Source organism: Pleurodeles waltl, chromosome 1_2, assembly GCF_031143425.1.
Source record: "Pleurodeles waltl isolate 20211129_DDA chromosome 1_2, aPleWal1.hap1.20221129, whole genome shotgun sequence".
NCBI lineage: Eukaryota > Metazoa > Chordata > Amphibia > Caudata > Salamandridae > Pleurodeles > Pleurodeles waltl.
Window position 1 is genome coordinate 592,512,195 of NC_090437.1, and position 18,085 is coordinate 592,530,279.

At 43.4% G+C, this 18,085-nt stretch overlaps 1 protein-coding gene across 1 annotated transcript in view; it reads left to right on the forward strand.

Moving 5' to 3' along the window:
• NDST4 (N-deacetylase and N-sulfotransferase 4) overlaps nt 1–18,085 on the forward strand; it is a 1,173,706-nt gene that overhangs the window by 952,614 nt on the left and 203,007 nt on the right. Inside the window, exon 8 of the mRNA XM_069234161.1 lies at nt 4,554–4,650. Coding sequence (XP_069090262.1) covers nt 4,554–4,650 — 97 coding nt within the window. The remainder of the gene's footprint in view (nt 1–4,553; nt 4,651–18,085) is intronic.

Genomic DNA, 18,085 nt, shown 5'->3' on the forward strand with positions numbered 1-18,085 from the left:
ATATGCTTTCTCCCTTAAACATGGCAACATTGATTTATACCTGATTGGCATATTTAATTTACTTGTAAGTCCCTAGTAAAGTGCACTACATGTGCACAGGGCCTGTAGATTGAATGCTACTAGTGGGCCTGCAGTACTCGTTGTGCCACCCACATAAGTAGCCCCTTAACCATGTCTCAGGCCTGCCATTGCAAGGCCTGAGACATGGTCACTGCCACATCAACTTGGCATTTAAAAGTACTTGCCAAGCTCTAAACCACCCTTTTTCGACATAAACGTCACCCCTAAGGTCGGCCCTAGATAACCTATAGGGCAGGGTGCTATGTAGTTAAAAGGCAGGACATGTATATGTGTGGTTTATATGTCCTGGTAGTGGAAAAATCCTAAATTTGTTTTCCACTACTGTGAGGCCTGCTCCTGTCATAGGCTAACATTAGGGCTACACTCATATACTGGTTGAGAGGTAGGTTCTGATCAGAAAGGGGTAAATAGGTCATGGCCAGAATGCTAATCGAAAATCCTGCTTATTGGTGAGGTTGTATTTTATATTACTATTTTAGAAATGCCAATTTTAGAAAGTGAGCATTTCTCTGCACTTAAAATCCATCTGTGCCTTTCAGCCTGTCTTCAATCCAAGTCTGGGCTGAGCTTGTTGACAGCTTCAATCCAAGTCTGGGCTGAGCTTGTTGACAGCTCCCTTGTGCATTTCACCCAGACAACCACAAACACGGGATACGCAGTCACACCTGCACTCATCTACATACTGAATGGGTCTTCCTGGGCTGGAAGGGTGGAGGGCCTGACACCTACATTTCAAAGGCTAGTGGCCTGCCCTCACACAATGGATGGCCAAACCCCCTACTGGGACCCTGGCAGATAGACCTGTACTGAAAGGGGACCTTGTGCAATTTAAAACCACTCGTTGAAGTCTCCCCCACTTCAAAGGCACTTTTGGGTATATAAACTGGGACCCTGACGCCACCAACTCAGACACTTCCTGGGACAGACACTCTGAACCAGATCCTGCAACCTGCTGAGAGGAGCTGCCTGGCTGCCCAAAGGACTCACCTGGACTGCTTTGCTGTGAAGGACTGATGCCTTGCTGTTGCCCTGCTGCCTTGCTGGCCTCTGGCTCTGCTGAGAAGTGCTCTCTAAGGGCATGGATTGAGCTTGCCTCCTGTTCCTGAAGTCTCAGGGGCAAAAAGACTTCTCTTCAAGGAAACTCCTTGTGCAGCAAAAATCGACCTACAGCCTGCTGAAAATTATGCACAGCGGTAAAAAATCGCCTCATCACTGAACCGGAATGACGCAGACTGACTTCCTCTGTGAGGAATCGACACAGCGCCTGCCATGCAACAGAAACTCTGATGCATCGCCATACCGGATTGACACAGGACCTGTGACTTTGTCCTGCATGCCCAGGATTTCCAGCATAGTCCCTGGGTGTCCAAGTACCCCACATCGCAGTGAGGATCCAAGACTGCACGTCAAAAATCGACGCAAAGCCCTTGTAGTGTGGGAAAAATCAACGCATCGTCTATGCGCGTCAGGAAATCCGACTCACACCTTTCTTTTTCCACAGATCTCCTCCTCTGTGGTTTTCGTGCATATAATTTTGATGAATACCAGCTTCTTTGTGCACACAAGAGACATTTGTTGATTTCTAAAGACTTAAGATTCTTTCTATCATTGCAAAAGTGATATTTCAAATTGTGCTTATCAAATCTTGATAGTTTCTTTCCCTTAATTTACTCAGATGAATATCTTTTATTTTTCTAAACCTATGTGGTGTATGTTTGTGATGATTTCACTGTGTTGTTGCATGATTTATTGCACACATACTTTACACATTGCCTCATAAGTTAAGCCTGACTACTCAGTGCCAAGCTACCAGAGGTTGGACACAGGATAATTTGGATTGTGTGTGATTTACCCTGACTAGGATTGTGGTCCGTGCTTGGCCAAAGGTGTATACCTCTGCCAACTAGAGGCCCCATTTCTAACACAGCACTATTAGCTTAATGTTGAATTTAATCTTTAATTAATTTAACTACATTAAATTGAATAAAACAATTTTTCTGAAGTTTAAGATAAAAAAGATAAGTAACAATAAATAAAAGTAGTTTAATTATAGTTTAACAAAATATATATTGTGACATTAATTTATAAATTCAAAAATGTTGCTGAAATATTGTATAGTTAAATAATAAATATGTTTTATTTTTAGACTTTTTTACATAAAAATTATATTGATTTATATTTTTACCTATTTTAAATAATGTAATTTTATTTAATATTCCCTATAAAATTAAATTTTAAGTCCCTATATCCATCATTTTCTATGGGCGATGTTACAGAACCAGTGGTAAGCTATGTGTGGTGCTGAACTTACTCCAGTTCTGAGTTGGAGTAATTTTTACTGTTATGAGTCACTTTTTTGTTGTAATAACTTTAGAAATGCAGTATGTGAGTAGCAATATGCTTATTTTTTTGCAGGTGGGTGCATGTCCTCTCTAAATCCCCCCCTAGACCCCTCCTTACTCTTCTCTGAATCCCATTCAGCAGTAAGTATGCTCCTTTTTACACCACTCCCCAGGTCCCTCCCACATTTACTACTAAACAGTAAATGTACATATGTGAATCTCTCCAGTAAAAAAAACATTGGAAAGGTAAAAGTTCAGATTTACCCTTGTAGGTTTGTGAATAGCAATTTTTACTACTTTAGTAGTACTATTGTAGTACTACTAAACGTACTACAAAATGCAGTTTGTGATTACACCCCCTTGTGTCTTCATTCACAGTTTTGCTTATTTACATTTGCCACACCTCACCAAAGGTGTTTATAGGGTTAATTAACATTTCAGTCGACTTACGAAACATCTTGTGCAACAAATCTTCATGTGTACTTGGGTAGAAACTCACAATCATTGGTCTGACTCCAATTATTTCTGTGAATCCTGAATTTATTGCTAGCTGTGCACCAACAAAAACATTGTATGCTTATGGACTGATAGTGTGCACAAGATAAACCCGACTCATAAAACAAAGTAGAGGAAACTATTGCACCTTGGAAAGTCTGTCAATCCACTTCTTGCAACACAGGCAATATTAAACCCTTCACAATCTGTCATATGTTATCCCAAGTGGAATTCATAGAGCCAAACCTAAAACCAGGGCCAGCTTTAGGGTAGTGCGACCTGCCTCATTGGAGCTGACCCGTGGGTGGGGTGGGGGAACCGACCTCAAGGGGCACTGTGATTAGCAATAACTTACAATTTAAAAGCACCTGCTGCAGAGTACCTTGTGTGTCTAACTTTCAGGTAGGAAAAAAAATGTCAAGATAATTCTTCTGATTAATATTCCTGCTAGAGAGAGATCAGAGTTTTGTCTAGTAGCAGTTTTGATTCAACATAAAGTAGCGCAGAGGGTTAATATGCCTCCTGCAAATAACAGATCTGTATTTTATGTGGATAGCTGAGTGGATTAGTAAAGCCAGTCTTTACCCTCGTGTTAAAACAAATGAAATGTATGTGATAAAGAGGTTATGGAGAGATGAGCAGCACTTTTGCCAGGTGGTAGTGAGGAGGTAGTGAGGAGGAGGACATGAGGAGGAGGACATGGGGAGGGGTGCCAAAAAACAATTGTCGCATCAGGCGGCACCAGCGCTAAAGTCAGCCCTCCTAAAACCATTTCTTGAGTAAAGAATCATCAACTAATTCAGTCTCATCTTTCCTGAGAAGGGCACCTGCACCTCCTTGGTAATAACATGAGTTAACTCTATCCAAGTCACAGCTTGGTTGACTTTTAGACTGCAACTAACGTTCAGACCTTATTCATGTGCTTGAGGACCGGCAGATTTCACTGAGTCTGCTTGGTCCTAACGTATCTTTTCACATCGAAATCCATTTTACTCTTTCTTAGTTAGAAAGCGCGCCTAACTTCTTTGAAGGGTCCTGGATAATAAATTATATAGTCACTGTGTTTTCTTGAGGAAAATCGTTAACTTCTTTCCCAAATCAGAGCTGAATTCCGTCTTTAAAATGAACTGTTCTAATATTAATTTAGAACAGTTTATTTTGAAGCATGTCGCTGCGGTATAAAATGCATGCTGTGAAAAGCTGTAAGTGAACTGGAGATGACAGTTCTTCAGAAGTGTTGTTTTTCACGCTTATGCTTCCTTCTTTTGGTTTACCTGCAGGTGCACAATGAATTCCTTGTATACCTCAAGTAGCCAACCCACATAGAACCTGCCCTGGCTTTATTGAGCAGGATACTTCATGTCACGTTTCCACAGGTAACGGGTGCATTTGTCGCCCGAAGCAGTCCTTGCCATAGGAGTACAAATTATTTGTGACATTTTCCACATTGGCTGGTCTTCGGTTGCTGAAGGCCCAGGAGCAGGACCTGTAACACAGCTCATTTAACATGTTAAGTTATTGCTCACTTTGCTAATGTTAAGATATCAAGTAACCATATTTGTTGGAATACATTTGGACCTGTGTGCTATATTACCTTGCCATATCCACATAACTCTGTTTTGTTTCTCTCCACAGAATCCCTGCGATGACCGGCGGCACCGGGACATCTGGTCGAGGGATAAGACATGCGACCGTTTGCCAAATTTTTTTGTGATCGGACCACAGAAAACTGGTGAGGGTTTTGTGGATTTCAGCTAAGTCTACGTTATTAGTACTGTAACCATCATAATTGGACTCTTGAAATAATTCCAACTCGTAATCGGAAGACAGAGCTTATGCCCACTGTGTTAGGTTATTTCATTGAGGTGAATCACGCTCCTCTTCGTGTTCATCTCTATCTTGTAGAGCCACGTTCAGGTAATGACTCTTAAACGAGGTTAAACAATCCTCTGATTTCCATTGCCAGACACTGACAGCAAGTACTGAGCACTCAGTCTGTCCTCACCATGGCCAGGTGTGCCTTTCAGTGGGACAGATACAATGTGCCCCTGGATCCTCTGTTGTCAGACCTCTGTTCTGTGGCTGTCTGGGGGATACATTCTGTTCTTGGCTACACCTCAGTTACCTTATCCGTTCAACAACTTTGTCAGTATTTACAGCTAGATAACTCTCTCCAGTTAGTGTCAGTCCTACTGCTGCTCCCATATCCAACATTGCACTCATTTCCTGCCCCAAACAATGATCCATCTCCCTTCATCTTTGAGTACAGCTCCCTTATTGCTATTCCACCCGTTGGTGCGCATATCATGACTGTCTACCACCCAGTAACTGCTCCTAGTACTTTCTTCGAATATCTTAACACGACAATAAAAGGTGATTTCGCCCAACACTCCTGTTGTCTTTCTGTTGGAATGGAATCTGTTTTTTATACGATGCAGCCAATACTGTTCAAATAGCATATATATTACCAAACAAAAACACTCACTAAGAGCTAGGCCTTCATTTTTCAGCTAATTTCACAACAACTTGAACCACTGCTTTAGTCTACCTCATCTGGTGATTCGAATGACACCTGAGAACCTAGCCTTGAATTAACCACAATATCGAAGAGATGAAAACAAAAATATGCACACTTCCCCGAAAATGGAAAAAGGACACACTCCATGTGCAGCTATAGACATCCCCTGACCAAATTCACAAATGAGAATGTTCCTTCTCTTACTACTTTCACGAAATAATTACCCTCCTGCACTTACATCTTCATCAAACCACCTCTACCATAAACACATTCCCCTCTCTGTCTGGTACTTCCCACACTCGGTGTTCTCTATCTGCCTCATCCTTCTACTCCTGTAAAGTAACTTCAGTTAATGTCACTAAACTATACTGCAGCCCATATCTCCTGATGAACTGTTCTCATACTGAAATGTACTAAACTTCTTAGAAGCATTATTTCCTATCTTGGCTTATTGTGTCATCTGTGCAAAGACGATATTCAAATCGCCTCCTCTTTTCGAACTTTTACCCCTGATCTGCAACTCAAGCCTCTAACAGCCTCCCAGCCACTCGCTCACTTATGCTGAACTCTTCTGAGACATACATTTTCTATTTCCCTTTTTAAAGTGCCCCTTCTGCTCCTTATAGTATTTCCCCTGCACTCTTATACCAACGGGGTAAACCTTTGTGTACTTTTAAACCTCTACCAGGCATTTTCAGTCCTTCTTAACAACTGGAAGTATTGCTGCTAGAGACAAACTACTGAACATCTGCAAAATCTGCCTTACCTTCTCCTTCCACACTATTAAAGTGCTGATCCCTGTGATAATCTTCAGGAAACTGAACTAGTGCAGCAATATATTAGTAAGTCTGCCCATACATTCTTTCTTCCCATTGACAAGTTTATAGACTTTATCAATAGGACACTCTGTTAGCCCAGATGCATAGCCCTACCTCTTGCTATTGCTGCCAATATGTTTGACTATCTACCACAGAGTACTCTCAAAACCACTTGTCCTAGTCTTCAAACCTATGAGAGGACTGTTCATTACCACCTACCTAAAATCCTGGTTGTGTAATTTCAACCAGAGAACCTTCATTCAGTAATTCTAAGTCTTCTGGCAACAGTCAGACCGCTCTGCACAGTATCACATTTTGGTCATCTCACTTGCTTAGGCCTTTTCTCTAAAACTCATTGCTTTGTGTCTTGCACTCTATTTCCTATCTGTCCACTTTTAAGATAGCTCTTAAAGATTACCTTTTCAACATATGAGGAAAATTAGATTAATCCTCATCCCTGCCCATCTAACTTTCTTTAACCTCCTTGTCTCCTCAGACCTCTCTTCATGCCAAACATGTTCTAAAGTACATCTACATATTGTAAGCCCATTTAAAATATAGATTTATATATATCCCAAAGGTTACAGGTAAGTTATAGTTAGGAAACAGAATTACAAAAACCTTAGAAATTCACTTAAAAAAAACAAACGTTGAACAGTTTCCTTAGGTCGTGAGTTAGAGTTACTTGAAATAACTCTAACTATACCTGCTGAATTTTTCTGGTTGTGTGCGAGTAAATTTAGAACCTAACTATGATGTCACTGTAAACTTAGTTTTTTTCAGTGAATTTCAATGTTTTTTTTAACATGAAGTCATTTTAATTACTATAAGTTAATCTAACTACCACTGCGTAAGCCTTTGTCCTATTGCAGCGGAGGTTGACTGCAGGGCCTGACCTGCGGCCAGGCCCTGCAGCCAAACCCTAAAACCACCCAGCCCTGCACCGTGCACAGCCTTTGGCCGTGCACAGTAGGTGTTGTCCTCAGGGCTTGGCCATAGGCCAGGCCCTGCGGCGAATCCCTTTTGACCACCGAACCCTGTGCAGCACACTGCCTTCAGCCATGCGCAGCAGGAGTCGGCCAAAGGGCCTGGCCTGCAGGAAACCCCTATAATCACCCATCCCCACCCCGCCCACAGCCTCAGGCTGTGGGCAGCAGGGGTTGGCCGCAAAGCCTGCCCTGGGCCAGGCCTTGCAGCCAACGCCCTTTACCCACCCAGAGAGTTTTTCTATACTTTAATAAATGATATGATATATTTGAGGACAAATTGAAAAGAAAAATGTAATTGTCATTTAAAAAGAGTGAGATCACCTTTCAGTATATACCTTAAACATTTGTTGTTGAAAAGAACTTAAATTAGGCAAAACGACCTGAGACACACTTAGACTGAAACCCTTAACCTTAGGTGTAAGGTTCAGAGACCTTAACCACTAGTCCATGGATTACTCCTTAGTGTATAGTGTATAAAACCTTACTTTGACATTCAAGCCAAAGATTATGTTGGTGAAAAAGATTCACATGGGAAAAAAGACTTGAATGTGCCATCACTAGGAATGTTTAACAGGCAAAACACTAGTAAATAAACAAATACACTGCCATAAGATACAATGATTTGAACCTTCAAACTACTGACAGTCCAATAGTTTTACCATTAGGACAGAAGTGACCGTGGTCTGCTGTCCATCAAAACATAATCATAACATTCGCGCCAAACATCATGCTAGTTTGACACTTTTAAGTAATTCTCTCTCTCTCTCTCTCTCTCCCTTTTCCATCCCATTATGAGGTGGGAAGAGAGAGAGAGAGTGTGGCAGGACCACGAGGGATGCCCAAGGCATTGCTCCCTCAATCAGGGAGCTGCTTTAAATAGCAGCTCTCTGTTTGCAGGAGCCATGTTTTCATCTGTTTCCCTGCACACATATTTGTATGCAGGGAATCAGAGGAAAACTCCATTTTCTGCAAGCAGGAGTTGTTTGGCACCTTCCGCTTGCAGAAAGCATAGTTTGTTTGCTTTTGGTTGGTGGGAGTTGTCAGCACCCCAGAATATAGCAGGAGCCAGCCCAGGGGGGTGGCAGTACCCAAGGCCATCTATGGCTCCTCAAGGGGAACTCTGTGGTCCCTTCTAATGTGAAGTAGCCCTGGGGAGGTGGTGGTCCCAGGGGCCGGGGGTTCGTGATGGAACCACTTTCTTCTTTAAATTCAGCACCCGGGACCTGGCCCACCTGGGGACTTCATAGAAACAAGAACAGGAGTCCGTGCTATTTTTTGAAAAATATTTTTGCCATGAATTTGCGACATTGATGCAAATTCGCTGAAATATTTTTTTTAAAGCAGCTTTTTGCCCTGGATGGGGTCCCTCTGGGACCCCAGCACCAGAGCTAAGGGGTCAGGATGTCCCTACCCTGGCCTCTTTTCTTATTTTTCACTTTTTTAGGGACTCATCTGAACCGGGTCCCAAGATGGCCGCAAACACTTACTGACTGAAGTGTTTGCAGCCAATCAAAGCTCTGCCGATCTCTGCACAAGCTTATCATTATTCGTGAAGAAGTCACAGCCACAGATTTACGAATTTGGATTTCCTTAAATTTCTCAACAGCTACTGAACGGATTTACACTAAATAATAAAAAGCATAATCTGCGTACCAAAAGCTACCTTTCTGCCAAATTTGGTGTAATTCCGTCTAGCGGTTCAGGATGTAGTCGTGTTCAATACTCCTATGGGAAGTAACATAGGAAACGCATGTTTTTTTAGCCCCCCCTTTGTCTCAGCCCCCGCTTGACCGAGCACCGCAAAACTTTCTGTGCACAACAAGAATCACCTGAACACTTTTTAAATACATTTTGTGAAGGTCTGTCAAATGGCACCAAAGATATAGGCAAGTCAAAACATGCCTTTTCTATGGAAATATGGCCCTAACTATACCCTCCTACTGGTGACCGACAGTAGGCAATGGGTCTGATTTATATGTAAGTGGAAAGAGGAGTCCCGTCTCTGTCAACACAATTTTCCACCTGACTGATTAGATGTGGGTATACCTTAGATTTGGCCATGGCAGAGACTTCTCCATCTCTGTCATGGACAAACTCGCCGGTGGCCCGACCGAGCAAGGGCCATCAGAGAATTGGCTATACGTCCACCTGCCCAGTTAAGACGGGTGGACATATAGCCGTTTTTACTGTCAGTGACTGCCGGGCAAACCATGGTGGTGAGGAGCAGTAAAAGAGAAATAATGTCTCTCACAAATGGGAGATGACGCCCATGACGAGGGGGGCTTTTTCTTTTTTATTTTCAAAAATAAAATTCTGTTTTTTTATTTTATTTTTGAAAATAGCTAAATAACACTGTTTGGTGCAAGGCTTCAGAGCCGTGCTCCAAACAGCAAAATGCATTGACAGAAACCGCCACGACAACGTTCCTGACAATGCTTTATAAATGACCACCAGTTTTGCTGTCATTAATAAATCTAGCATTCAGTACCTCCACAAGGGAACTAGAGGAATATACTCTGTCGCCCTGGCAGAGCCATAACCTGACCACTGAAATATAAATAGTGCTAATTTTTTCATATGACTAAAATCCATACAAGTATGTCTTGAAACACAGTATAAATAGAAATAGAATCTGCATTGGAATGAGCACCTTTCAAAATACAGTCAAAATAAGTTACAAATTGCAACAGACACGTAAAGTTTATACAGTACACTAACCATATAATTTCCACGCTATTTAGTAATTCCAATGACATGTAATATGATTTCATAAGCAACTTGCAAGACCGGACTTTTTAGATAATAATTTAACCTATCTTACTTTCCAAACAAGTAGGTTGAAATAAATTTATAAAACAGCATATTTCATATTAAAACCTCATTAAAACTATGTGTTGCACTCGGTTACCAATTTAAAGATAATCAAAAGCCTATGGCCCTCATTCTGACCTTGGCGGGCGGCGGAGGCCGCCCGCCAAAGTCCCGCCGTCAGGTTACCGTTCCGCGGTCGAAAGACCGCGGCGGTAATTCTGACTTTCCCGCTGGGCTGGCGGGCGGTCGCCTTCAGACCGCCAGCCAGCCCAGCGGGAAAGAGGCTTCCACGATGAAGCCGGCTCGGAATCGAGCCGGCGGAGTGGAAGCTGTGCGACGGGTGCAGTTGCACCTGTCGCGTATTTCACTGTCTGCACAGCAGACAGTGAAATACATGTAGGGGCCCTCTTACGGGGGCCCCTGCAATGCCCATGCCAGTGGCATGGGCACTGCAGGGGCCCCCAGGGGCCCCGCGACCCCCCCTACCGCCATCCGGATCTCGGCAGTCCGACCGCCGGGATCTGGATGGCGGTAGGGGGGGTCGGAATCCCCGCGGCGGTGCAGCAAGCTGCGCCGCCGCGGAGGATTCAATGGGGCCGCGGTACACTGGCGGGACCCCGCCAGTGGTGCCGGTCCGACCGCGGCTTTACCGCCGCGGTCGGAATCCCCATTGGAGCACCGCCGGCCTGTCGGCGGTGCTCCCGCGGTCCTCCGCCCTGGCGGTCAAAGACCGCCAGGGTCAGAATGACCACCTATATGTCTAAATGTACTAATAGCCTCCTGTTTTACATTATATCAATTTACAAAGACTCTTTTTAAGCAAACTTTATAAAAAGTGCCAGTGCAATTCCAATATCTAATGAGTTAATAGAAAAAGAAGATACAAGGCCTTCAATGATTCCAGACCCCAAACCTGAAGAAGAGAGATCTTAAGCTCCTTCTTCATTCCACCATAAAAATGACAGACGAATAGTATATGCGTCTTGTTATATTTGACCCCGATGGCAAATGTGCAGTAGCCACAATTCTGCACTATCTACCTCTTCAGACACTTGATCTTCCTTGCTGTGTTTACACATACCCTAGCTCGCAACACTGTTTTCCAGAGATATTTGTGATCAAGATTTGACTTATATGGCAAAGGCTCTTCAGAGCTACACGAGGAACATCATCTTCCTCATGTTATCCACCTTGCGCTTTCTATGGCAAAACTTGATGCCATGTAAACTTCTTGACATAATGGGGCATAGGTATCACAGTTTTTTTGTCATCCTTGCACCACTCAAGAGGGCACAGGACGACGCAAAACCTACAAGGTGATTTATCAAGCCACGCAATGCCACCTTGTGTCGGCCTTTGTGGTTTGGTAAATCTGTAATAACACAAGCCAGTGCAAGTTGCTGCCTTCCATCACCCTGTCCCAGGGAGGCATTCCATGGGTGGAGCATGGGTGTTCCCATTTCCACACATCCACCAATGGAGCTTGAAGCATTCCCAGATTTACCAAAACTGGTAGACCTGGGAATGCCTCAAAATGCCACGCCGACCCCGGGGAAGCATACAGAGGAGAAATACCTTTATTTCGCCTCATTGTTTTATCTGCCTACATGTACTGCACTGAAAAAACCCTGAGAAGATTGTTCTTGTGCAGGAAGGTGTCCCTTCCTGCTCAAAAACAATCCTTGCCTGTAATGCAGGCACCCTTGCAACATAGTGCAAGGGTGCTGTGTTTGCACTAGGCAGCAGGTTGTGCGCCAGCACAGGCAGAGAGTAGGAATGCAACATATTTTAACTGATATGGTTCATTCCTGCCATCTCCATTTCATGCAGTGCAACAAGGTATCTTGCTGCGTTGCTTCAAATAATGACAAATGAGGCCCACTGTTCTTGCTATGACACATAAATAAACAAATAGATAAACTAAAAATTAACTCACAATCATAGATGCTAAGTCAGGGGAATTTAATCATTTGAGGATTGCGAGATTGTCTCTAGAAGCATCAAGGGGGGGCCTAATCCCAGAGAAGTAGTGCAAGATGGTACCTTGCCTTCATTGCCAACATCCAAACACGTGACCTGGGGCCATATTTCTTTTTAAATCGGAAAGCAGATAACATGCTGCTCTCAACGGAGTCGAGTTCAGACACACTGAGGTATTGCGGGCATGATAATCCCTTTTAATGCATCTCTGCTGCGGAAGAATACAAGGGATGCCTTTTCGTTGAACTCTCATCTCTAGTATTAGTAGGCCTGCTTTTCTGAAATATGAGCATCATAACGGCAAATGTGAACATGCGCACCTAGGTGATTGATTAAAACAATACAGCCAGCGTCCGAAGTCCTGGCTGCAACCAGTAACAGCTAACAGCAGAGCTGCTTGGTAATCTCCAGGATTTGTCTTGGTTATTTTTTCGTTATCCCTTGGCCTTAAATTAAAGGAAGACTGAAGAAGTTTTCCATCCTGCTCTCACTAGTTTCATAATCGATTCAATAATAAAAACGTAGCAGAATACTTTATCTACTAGTGAGGCTCAGTGACAAGAACCTTGAGTACATCATGACGCACACAAGCACACACACGCTTGAATGCCTACACACACACTCTCTCTCTCTCTCTCTCTATTGGATTTTCATGCACATGTGGAGATCTGGAGCTCCTCAACCACAGTAGTCACAACAATACACAACACTTACAACGTTGGTACACAGCATCTGGATTTCTCTTCATTAACTACGCACTGATAGTAGTGCAATGCATTGTATGGGGATCATACACATTTTTGTAAAGCAGTCCTAAAGACATTATACACATAGACTACATCGAATAAAGGAATGTTACACAATAAAATACAAACAGCCCTATTTAATGAACTATACTAGGGGAGCCCACCCGGTAGAGAAGGTGGGCCTCTACTCATTGCAATAGTGAGGGAGGAGCACCGACCCATGCCCCTACTGCTGAGTACCCTTTCTGCTGATGTACCTCATTTGCATAGAGAATTCAGCAAACAGTTTCTTGCTAGCGCTGCGATACTGCTGACGTCACATAAATGGCAAAGTCTGGTCAGCGCTGCCGGAACTGAGCTGAGCCAGGGAGCTGTCTTACCCAAATAGGATGCAGTGAGGTTCATTCCTCCTACCAGGGTCCGAGGATCTTCTTTTCCCCTTGCTACCCCAAGAAGAGATTCTGAAGTGTTATTTTCTTGTGGTGACATGCAATCACTCTCATCCACTGACTAAAACTGCCGACCCTTGTACTCACGTTCCTAGGCAGTAATGGAAAGGCTACAAAACAGTCTGTTTGAACTGTGCTGCTGACCGGGACAGTAATGTCCGCGTGGGCGTGGGTCTCAAAGAGGTTTCTATGCGTAGAACAGTCAATGGTCTCATTGGTGTCACTTGATGAAGTGTCGTCACTGAACAAAAAGTTGTCCTTGTTGCGTTTTGGGACATATCCGGAAAGGCAGGCATTCAAAAAGTGGGACTGTGGGCGAAAGCTCACTTTGGCCCGTATTTATACTATTTTGCGCCGCATTTGCGTCGTTTTTTGACGCAAAAACGGCGCAAACTTGCAAAATGCCATTGTATTTTGTAGGTTTGCGCCGTTTTGCGTCTAAAAGCGGCGCAAATGCGGCGCTAAAAAAAGTATAAATACGGGCCTTTGTCTCTGGTGCGCAAATTTCTTGCAACAGTCCAAGGGATGCAAACATATTCGGAGGCCCCTAGGCATGTGTTTCCAAGTCACTGAGTTAGCAATACGCTATCCCAGGGAGGACTCTGGGATGGCTAGTGATGGTTGCAAGTGTCCACACCTATATCAGCTTCACTGCATGTGGTTTGATAACTTGCAGTTCAGAAAGGCGAAGTGAATTGCACGTTTTAAACGTGTTACCATGAAATGTAAAATAATGTTTTTTAAAAGCTGAAGGAATACAAATCGATTCTGTCCTCTGTGTGCTCCCTGCTGTATAACCTCCGTTACGGAATTAGTAGAAAATATATTGGTTTGCTGTCAGCTAACGTGGCACTGCCCGGGGATATGGAGCATTTCTGGAATAGCTGGACACACAACACACATTTGCTGCATTTTTATCAGCAAAACAAGAAGGTATATACAGTGCCACTGGAATTATGCGGACAAAATTATGTGGTAAGGAATGGCACAATGTGAGGCAGAATGGGGAAGATTTTATGATAGTATTACTTCATTATTTTGTCATCTGTACACCTGGTGATAATGTCTGAGAAAAGAGTTCACCTTATTTAACACCAAAGTATAGCAGCAAGCAACATTAAGATGACCAGGCAACCTTTGCAAAAAGCCTTCCATGTGACATATTTTTGTAACTTTTGATCCGTTTAAGTTAGAAATAATGTTTACAACAGATGATAGATTATGTGGCACATGTGGCAAATCCATAACTATGCAAAAATCAGTATAGCCTCAGAATCACATAATTCCCGGTCTCAGAATCACATAATTCTAGAGGCCCTGTGTATATGCAGTTTCCAATCCCCTGTTTGTAAACCGTATGAGCCTTATTCAGCACAATCACAATAATACCACTACACGGAAATTAAAAAAATACAGTAATGCGAATGACGAGTGATAACCCAGTGCATACGTCTCCTAAACTGAGAGGCGAAAGGGCGTTTTGGTTAATTCACCATGAGACTAAAGCCGAGTTAGTGAGTTGGGTTTGGTACTGAAAGGTTGATGGGCAGCAGAGAGCTCTAGCAAATGGGATCTAGCTGAAGGAAAAGGCAGGAACAATTTGGTGCTACAACTACTGGTTATTAGTCTAATACTGATGAACTCTTGATATTCAAAAGGGTCAGTGAACAGTGATTGTCTATAAGCACATGCTACATTTATCTGTTTAACGCCATAAATTATAATGTAATTCTTGCATTTGCGGCTGTGAAGTTGTGCTTTATGTTTGTGCAATGAAGCGGAGCACTGATTTCATGGGTGTTGGGTCGTGATAGCGTTTTGGGGCATTGTTGAAACTCTGATTTTCCGCAGGCACTTTAATGCTCATGTTAAGTAGTTTCAGAATCCAATTTTGCAAACGTTAGTTATGGTCCATTCTTCTCTTTGTCTTCAGGGAGGCTGGGTCTGCTCTGCCCCGCCCACTTCTGCTCTCTCTTCATTGATTTTGCATGTGGAAAACCATGTAATTTGCATACTCTCAAACACAGCTACAGACCCTATGCCAAAAGCCTTTTGTACACGAAAGTATTACTTGGTTTTTACTAAAAACACACTTTTAATACAAGTCCCCAATTCCAATTTGCAGAATCCAGATTGATGGAAATTTACATTTGTAGCGTTTACTTTATTACAGTGATGATTCAATCTCACCGGGTGATTTCTCTCATTATCAAGTATAGGTCTAGTGCTTGAATGTAAAATGTCTGGGTGGGTAAAACATAGATGAACACCGAACAACGTGCTAATTTGCAGAGGTTTACGAGACTTGCACGTTGTTTCCATGGTGGAAACAAATGTATATTAATCATCGTGAGTGGTATATTACGTTTAAAGCATCATTTGTACTTCATTAGTCATCACATCACAGGAAAGTACAGAGAGGGGTCTTTACATCAAGGGTAAGATTTCAGTGCTGTACATTGCAGTGCTTTAATTCACGGGTTACTTTGTTCCTTATGGTTTTAAGTGACTTAAATTTGATTATATATCAGCCGCAGCCCATCAATTAGGGTGGAGGGGCCACGCCCCCCCCGCCTTTTGCCCCTCATGAAGAGTGTCTGTCAGGCTGAGCAAAGGTCAACCTGACAGACACTCTTCATGTTCAGATCAGACAGCCAGGAGCGAGACATGCGCGATTTGTGCAAACTCCTTGCTGCCTGAGCTGAACTTTGCTGGGCTGAAGAGGACACAGCTCCTATGGCCTCCTCAGCTCAGCAAAGGTGCCTCGAGGCCCTTCCCCTCGGTGATGAGGGGAAGCGTCACTCATTGACTTCGAACTAGGCGCTTCAAGTTTAAGCCCTGAAGTGCCCAGGGTGAGTGTCAATCAGTGACATCTCGTCACAGAGAGGGGAGGGGTCAGAAGTCTCACAGACCCCATCCCACTTTGTGACAAAGTTGGGACTGTTGCCTTCCCTCATTGGCTGACCTAAGTTCAGCCAGAGAGGGAAGGAAGCAGTCCCAACCCTCCAGGGACCTCCGAGCAGAAGGTAAGTGTGTGTGTGTGTTTTTTAAATGAATGTTTGGTGCGTGCATGTATGTTTGAATGTTGATTAGTGTTGTGAATGGATGTGCGTTCATGTGTGAATGAATAAATGTGAGTGTGAGTGTGAGTGTGAATGTGCTTCCCGCCCTCCCCCCTCTCTCCTAAAATTACTATTATATATGTATGTATATGCATCTCTATATATCTCAAAATGCGGGCCAACAAAAAGGGGATTGAGTACCAAAATGTTGGCTTTCATGGTAATTCCTAAAGGTACCCCAGTACTTCCATGGGTCTTAGTGTGACACTCCCCTGAAGTATCACAGTACCTCTGCTGTGAAGTATCACAGTACTGCAGCAGTACTCCACTGAACTCTGATCCACTCCACTCTAATCCATTCCAATTCACCCCACTGCACTCTAATCCAATCCCCTCCACCCCACTCTAATCCACTCCAATCCACTCCACTCTAATCCACTCCAGTGCACTCTAATAACAATCCACTCCACCCTACTCTAATCCACTCAAATCCACTCCAGCCCACTCTAATCCACACCAATGTAATCCACCCTAATCTGTCCCTATACACTCCAATCCATTCACTAGAGTCCATTCCACTCTGATCCGCACCAATGAACTCCACTCCAATCCACTCCACTCTCCTATACTCTAATCCAGTCAATTTAAATCCACTCTACTCCAATCAGCTATAATCTTTTCTAGTCTACTATTCTCTAATACACTCCAATTAACTTCAATTCACTCTAATCCACTCCACCTCAATCAACTCCACTCTAGTCCACTCCAATCTTCTCCACTCTGACCCATTCCACTCTAATCTACTTCAACCTACTCCAATCCACTAGAGTCCACCCCAAACCATGCCTCTCTAATCCACTCCATTCTAATCCAGTCCACTCCAATCCACTCAACTCCAATCAACTGCACTCTAATCCACTCCAATTCAAACCACTCTAATCCACTCCAATATACTTAATCTTCTCCAATCCACTCTAAACCACTACACTCTACTCAACTCTAATCTCTGCCAATCCACTTTACTCCGCCCCAATATACTCCCCATCACTCCAATCCACTCCAATGCACTCAAATCCATTCCAATCCAATCAATTGCAAACCTCTCAACTCTAATTCGCTCTAATCCACTCCACTCCCTTGCACTCCAATCCACTTTATTCCACTCTAATCCACTCCAGTCTACTCCAATCCACTCCACCCACTCCACTTTATTCTAATCAACTCCACTGTAATCCATTCCACTCTAATCCACTCCAATCCACTCCTCTCCACTCTATTCCACTCCACGTCACTTCGCTCTGTGCCACTCTATTGCACTCCACTATATGACAACACTAATGACACTCCACTCTACAGCACTCTACTCTATGACACTCTGCTCCTCTCTACGCCACTCTACTCCACTCTGTGAAACTATCCTCTATGACACCCTGTGCTACTCCACTCTACAACACTATGCTGCACTCCATTGTATGGCACTCCCCTCTATAACATTCTGTGCCAATCAGAGACAATTTATTCCACTGTACAGCACTCTACTCTGCTCTATGGCTCTCCACTCTATATGTCACTCAACACTACTAACGTTCGGCATTGCTGAACAGGGCCTCACTAGTGTACACAAAGATGATAAGGGTGTATGAGAGGTATTGTGTGATCCAGCACATGTCCCCCTCCCTTTACTAAATTATCTATTTGAGTGTGCTGTTCCATAAGTGTATGTATCAGTGATGTTGGTACTACATGTCCTTTCTTATTATGCACAGGTCCTCACTCACCATAGTGGCATGCTCA